At 33.6% G+C, this 6000-nt stretch overlaps 1 protein-coding gene across 1 annotated transcript; it reads left to right on the top strand.

Annotated features, from left to right (window-relative positions):
- Window positions 1-1722: 1722 nt before the first annotated feature.
- LOC132276261 (two-component response regulator ARR11-like) lies at window positions 1723-5806 on the top strand. The gene is made up of 5 exons (XM_059777618.1): window positions 1723-2107; window positions 3112-3264; window positions 3381-3764; window positions 3961-4037; window positions 4474-5806. The coding sequence occupies exons 1-5, from the start codon at window positions 1981-1983 to the stop codon at window positions 5461-5463; spliced, it is 1731 nt and encodes a 576-aa protein (XP_059633601.1). The 5' UTR covers window positions 1723-1980; the 3' UTR covers window positions 5464-5806.
- Window positions 5807-6000: the final 194 nt, after the last annotated feature.

Below are 6000 nucleotides of genomic sequence, written 5' to 3'. Positions count from 1 at the left end.
TACAAATCGGGGATCCTGTCGACGGTCATACACCTCAGCAACAATTTCAGTCGAGAGTTATAATGGAGATGGACGAGTTTGAACCTGAGGCATGAGCGTTCCTAGGTCGTTAGCTTTCCAATTCGGTCAAGCCCCCGGGAACATATTTACATATTATTAAAATTATATTTTATGATTATTTTCTCCTTCTTCCTCTACTTTGTGTCACTTTTATTTTTTTCCTTTAATAAAAAGTCAAACACCTTCTTTCTTGTAATCATTTGTTTATATTTTATTTTTCTTCCCTGGCTTCTCTCTTTTTTTCTTAATAATTGTTTGCTAATATATTTTGACATTAAGTTTCTCTTAAAAAAAAAAAATTTCCTTTTCTAATTGAGTTGTTAGGTTGAATGTATATTTACCAATGGCTGTTTGGTACACATTTTTTTATTTATTTTTTGTTTGTTTTAACTCAAAACAAAATAGGTGTTTTGTTGTAGACTGTTTTGAATGGTAATTTGAAGTATGTTTGATAAGATTTTTGAAAACAAAAACATATTTGGTAATAAAATATTACAAGTGTGAAAACATATAAAAATATCAAATTGGTATTTCAATTTTTGTTAAACATTTCGACATTATGAAAGAAAAAATGTGTTTTTTTACTGTTTACTATTACGTACCCGATAAAAACAAAAACAAAAATATTAAGAACAAAACACGTATCAAACAAACCTTAACAAATTAGATTTAGATTAAATTTTAAATAATTAATTTGAGTTAGTAACGACTCATATTGGATTGTGCCTGATCCGGTTCAAATGGGACCCGTTTACAAGCACACTAATTATATGCAATGTGTACTGCCTATCAATGAGCATGGACCTAATTTATGGAATGAAAAATCCATTTTACCCTTCATATTTTAGTAATTTCAAATGAAAAAGAATATTTTGATGTGAAATGTATTTTCCACCCTACATGTATAACCAAAACTCCCGCATTTCAATTTTGTTTTTGAAATAATATAAGGAAGTTTTATGGAAAAAAACAATAAAATTCTTTTTAAAAAATCGTACAAGTTAAGGGAGGTTGCATTTTCTCCTAATAAATATTTACTTAAACATATATATATATACACACACACACATTCACTTAAAAATGTATGTATAATATGATTTTGAGAATGAAAATAATTCCCTTATCATCCGAGCTCTCTTGAATTTTTTTTTTAATTCAAGACTATTCAATTGAGGGAGGATTTCATTGTCTTTGAGTTTTGAAGTCGTTATTGTCAGTATATAAAAGTTTGCTTGAACTTCTTAAAAATAATATTTATTTCTGTTTCATTTTAAATGTCTACTTCGAAAACTGTGACTCACAAAAATAATAATACAATTTGATTTTTATGAGCCACAAATTTGAAAGAAGACTTTTAAAATAGGTTAGAAGAAATAATAATAATAAGAGTAATAATAGAGGAATTGAAAATGAATCGTTGAATTAACACCGAAGTTCGGCTATATTTATCACATGTTAAATAATTATTTTTTAAAAATTATTTAAATAAATGAGGTGGACAAAAATACTTCAAATTCTGAACTTATTCAAAAAAAATCATTCGATAACTCTATTATTTTCTTAATAATAAAAATAACATTTCAAAACAACAACAATAATAATAACAATCAAAATACAAATAAATAATGGGGGTCTTCTGGTAGCATTTCTTGTTAAAGTAGACTCGCACAAAGGAAAGACAAAACAGTTGCACGTGCGCCGTGGGGGACCGTTAACCCCTGGCCGTACCCTCCGCCAACATTCCTTCTTCTCTTCCTCCCTCCCTCAAAACCAGACCAAGCTGTCTCTCTCTCACACACACATACACTAAATTGTGTTTTTATAGTTTAGAATTATATATGCCCTAGCTAGTTTCTTCAAGGTCGTGTTTAATTGCTAGAATCTGACTTCCCTGCTAGCTAGCTGTTCCTTAATTTCCCGATGGATAGTGGTTTTTCTTCTCCTCGAGCTGACACCTTTCCGGCCGGTCTTCGGGTGCTTGTGGTCGACGATGATCTAACATGGTTGAAAATCCTTGAGAAGATGCTCAAAAAGTGTTCCTATGAAGGTTTTCCTTAAACCCAACAAATTTTTTAATTTTTTTTTTCCTTATTCATCTTATAATTAAGTGATTGGTTATACTAGATGATATAATTAGAGTGCAATATTACACTTTTGATGTATAATAAGAACAATTTCTTTAGTCATGTGTACAATTATAAGTGTTCTCATGCTATATTGTTCAGTATTTGTATTTGAATTATGGAAAGCCACTAATTAAGTGTGATTATGTATTTTTTCAATACTATTTTAGTTTTATGTTACGTTAATTGTTAATATTGAGTTGGGTTTCTTAAATAAGTTTTTCATTTTGATCATGATGTTTTTTGAGCTCATGCTCAGTTTTTGAAAGACTGATTGTAGAAGTTCAAATTCATGTTTATACATGCCCATCCAAAGGAAAGTGTATATTGACATTGGGAACGATAAAATTTCAAAGAAAATTATGTTCAAGTATTTGGATTTTGCAATAGCAGTAATTGTTTGCCTTTGTGCTATTTGTGTTTGTGAATATGATTATTTGGAATCAGTTTTAACTTGTGATCTAAATAGATGGGCTTGTATGGACTGTAGGCTGCAATTTGATTAGATTTGATTAAACTTTTGAGTCTTCAAAATATTAATATATAAATAAATAATAAAACAGGGAAAAAGAAGTTAATGATCACAGAGCAGCTGGGGATGATATAGAAAGAAAAAAAAATCTGATTTTTAATGTATGAAATCAAGATATCAAAGGTTTTTCCATTGTTTGAATTGTTCATTGAGGAAATAGAATATAGTTGCATCCTTGATGTCAAAATGTTTGGTACCACTTAATGTAACATTGAATTCTGTTCAAAGAATGAAGCTATGCAACTGGATGGAATCCCCCCCCCCCCCCCCCCCCCCCCTTTTTTTTTTTTGCAGTCCACAAACTTTTGTTCAGCTATTCTCTACTGGACAGGATGAAAATGCTTTATCTTTATCCTTTCTGACCATTTCTGTTCCTTTTGAATTTGTTTGATTCAGTGACTACATGTAGTCTGGCCAGAGACGCTTTACAGTTGCTTCGTGAAAGAAAAGATGGATTTGACATTGTCATCAGTGATGTTAACATGCCTGACATGGATGGTTTCAAGCTTCTTGAGCATGTCGGACTTGAGATGGATCTTCCTGTCATTAGTTAGTCCACTGTCATAATGTTTGAAGCTTCTCTTAGTGCTAGCTTTTCTTATTCTTTTTCATTTACATCCTCTGATATTTGTTTTTGACAAGCTTTGTTCTTTGAACCTGCACAGTGATGTCTGTTGATGGGGAAACAAGCAGAGTGATGAAAGGTGTTCAACATGGAGCATGCGATTATCTTCTCAAGCCTATAAGATTGAAAGAACTAAAAAATATTTGGCAGCATGTCCTCAGGAAAAAAATACATGAGGTAAGAGACATTGAAAGTCTTGAAGGCTCTGAAGAAGTTAAGATGATGAGAAATGGATTAGACCAATATGATGATAGGCATTTGCATAGTGGAGGTGATCTGTCTCCTGGAAAGAAAAGGAAAGAAGTTGAAATCAAGCACGATGAGAGAGACTTTGGTGATCCTTCTGTGAAGAAACCTAGAGTAGTTTGGACTGTAGAACTTCACCAGAAATTTGTCAAAGCTGTTAATCTGATTGGATTTGATAGTAAGTGTAAAATGAACTCTCATTTCCAATAGATTGGTATTTAGATGATTATGTAAATTAGAGATTATTGTGCATTAAATTTTACATTGTTAACCTTCCTTTTATTATGTAGGAGATTTTCTATTATATATAGATACATAGATGTTGTCTTCAAACATGCTTATGGAGAGCCATGGTGTTTCATTTCTTTTGGCAGAAGTTGGTCCTAAAAAAATACTTGACTTGATGAACGTGCCGTGGTTGACAAGAGAAAATGTTGCTAGTCACTTGCAGGTACATATATAAACTCCTTCTACTGATATTGGTTAAAAAAAATCATACCATCATTAGGAAATATTACTTCTGAGTTTTCTATATCATCAAAGCAACACTGTGATGTCTGTACTATGAGACTATAAATTAAATAGGTCAAAAATTGGTAATATTAAAATTTAGCTCCCCTCTTCTCTTCGGGAGTTTCTAGCATAATCTGTCATGAATTCGCAGCCTACTATTGGAAATGGTCGCTCATTCACATTAACTGTACATTTTTATTTCCAAGAATATAAAGTTGTTTTAACATCCCCTCTTTCCCCCAACCCAATGTAATGAAAGCACATCTGTGGCTTTTAAAAACAGACGGTCTTAAAAAAGAGAAAAGAGAAGTATGTTCAGCTAATTGTATGATAATCATAGGAAACCACGTTTATATATTTTTTTCCTTTTACAGAAGTACCGCCTATATTTGAGTAGGTTACAAGAAGATGATGACCTACAAGCTTCTTTTGCTGGGATAAAGCATTCGGATCTGTCTTCAAAAGAGTCTGCTGGAAGTCTTGGCCTTCAGATTTCAAACAGTATGCAACAAAATGATGCCGCTAATGCCAACTACGGATTTTCTGTCGATAAAATCCTAGTACATAACGTGGATCCCAAAATCAATGAAGGTGATGTTAATTGTGTTAAGTCATTGCCAATTACAGAACCCCATAAAGTTCTGATTGGTGACATTCCCGATCCTCAGACATCTAGTTATTCATGGATGGGCTTTAATAACTCTCTGAGACAACCAAAGCCACATGTAAACTATGCAGCATTTGGTTCTACCATCGAGGAGAACACTTGCAGTGAAGTTTCCAAAATTCAGTTCAAACATGAACATAAGCACTATCTTCAGTCGGAGGATGACTTCAGCAATCTGTTAATGCCTGATCCACAGCATCACATCCAAGTTGGTTGCCTACAGCCTGCTCCATCTATTAATCCTCCCAGGCCTTTCGACACAGAAAGAGATAAACCGGCACCAATTGATGTCAAGCCTCCATATGCCAAATATGGAAGCAATCACATCAAACACATTGCTCCTGTAGGAAGTGTAATTGACTTGTTTTCTGCTCAACCTGAGAGCCATTTGGCAAACTTTCTATCTTGTGAACCAATTCCTACAACTTCATTGAGCATGAAGAATCATGGCTTAGACCTGAGTTGTATCGAAGATTCTGAATCTGCCCAAGGAAATCTAATTTTGGGCAGTGGGCAGGTTTTTGCGTCTTTAGAAGAGGGCTGGAGAACCCGTCTTCTTCAAAGTGATTGTTATACAATGGATCCTGGACTGCAGAACAAAGAATTTTTTGACCATGACAATTCAGAGCTAATTGCCGAAGTTCCAGTACACTGGTACGATGCACTGAGGTTTGACTATGAGTATCCTGTGACATAATGGACTATCTTGTAATAGGTTAAGGTTATGAAGATGATCAATTAGGGCTTTTGTTTACAAGATGTCTTCAACAAAGAAAGGCAACTCCATGTTTTATTCCTGTCAACTGGTATGTAAGTAAAGTAACTCCAAATTGATGTACTAAATTATCTTCTTTCCTACCAAAATGGACATGGTTGTTGAACATGTACATGGGGGTTGATGAGAAACAATAAGCATGATAAGCAAGCTTCTTCAAGTACTTCAAGGTGACTTATGTTTACTTTGTGTTACATATACAATGCATAAGTCCTTGCAATTTTTGTAATATATTCCATTTCTTTTCGGGTAGGTAAATGTACTCCCTCTCTCTCTCCCTCTCTCTCTCACACACACAAACACACACACCCGCCCCCTCAGTGAGGCTTGAAACCTCAAACCTTTCTATTGAGAAGGTGGAGGGCATACCACCCAAGCCAAGGTTTTGATGATTTTAAAGTCCTACTATATTTTTAGTTGTATGAAGAAGTTATGTCGCTTTTTTAATGCTGATTTTAT

This window comes from Cornus florida, unplaced genomic scaffold, assembly GCF_030987335.1.
Source record: "Cornus florida cultivar Cherokee Brave unplaced genomic scaffold, ASM3098733v1 CherokeeBrave_3.0.0_Hap2_Chr10, whole genome shotgun sequence".
NCBI lineage: Eukaryota > Viridiplantae > Streptophyta > Magnoliopsida > Cornales > Cornaceae > Cornus > Cornus florida.
Note: the sequence above shows the minus strand (reverse complement) of the source record. Positions and strands in the feature narration are given on the sequence as shown.

Excerpts from the sequence above, each read along its gene's own strand:
- LOC132276261 (XM_059777618.1), top strand. The coding sequence starts at position 1,981 with ATGGATAGTGGTTTTTCTTCTCCTCGAGCTGACACCTTTCCGGCCGGT. Across the intron at positions 3,765-3,960 it reads TAATCTGATTGGATTTGATA|AAGTTGGTCCTAAAAAAATA; the intron begins GTAAGTGTAAAA and ends TTCTTTTGGCAG. Across the intron at positions 4,038-4,473 it reads ATGTTGCTAGTCACTTGCAG|AAGTACCGCCTATATTTGAG; the intron begins GTACATATATAA and ends TTCCTTTTACAG.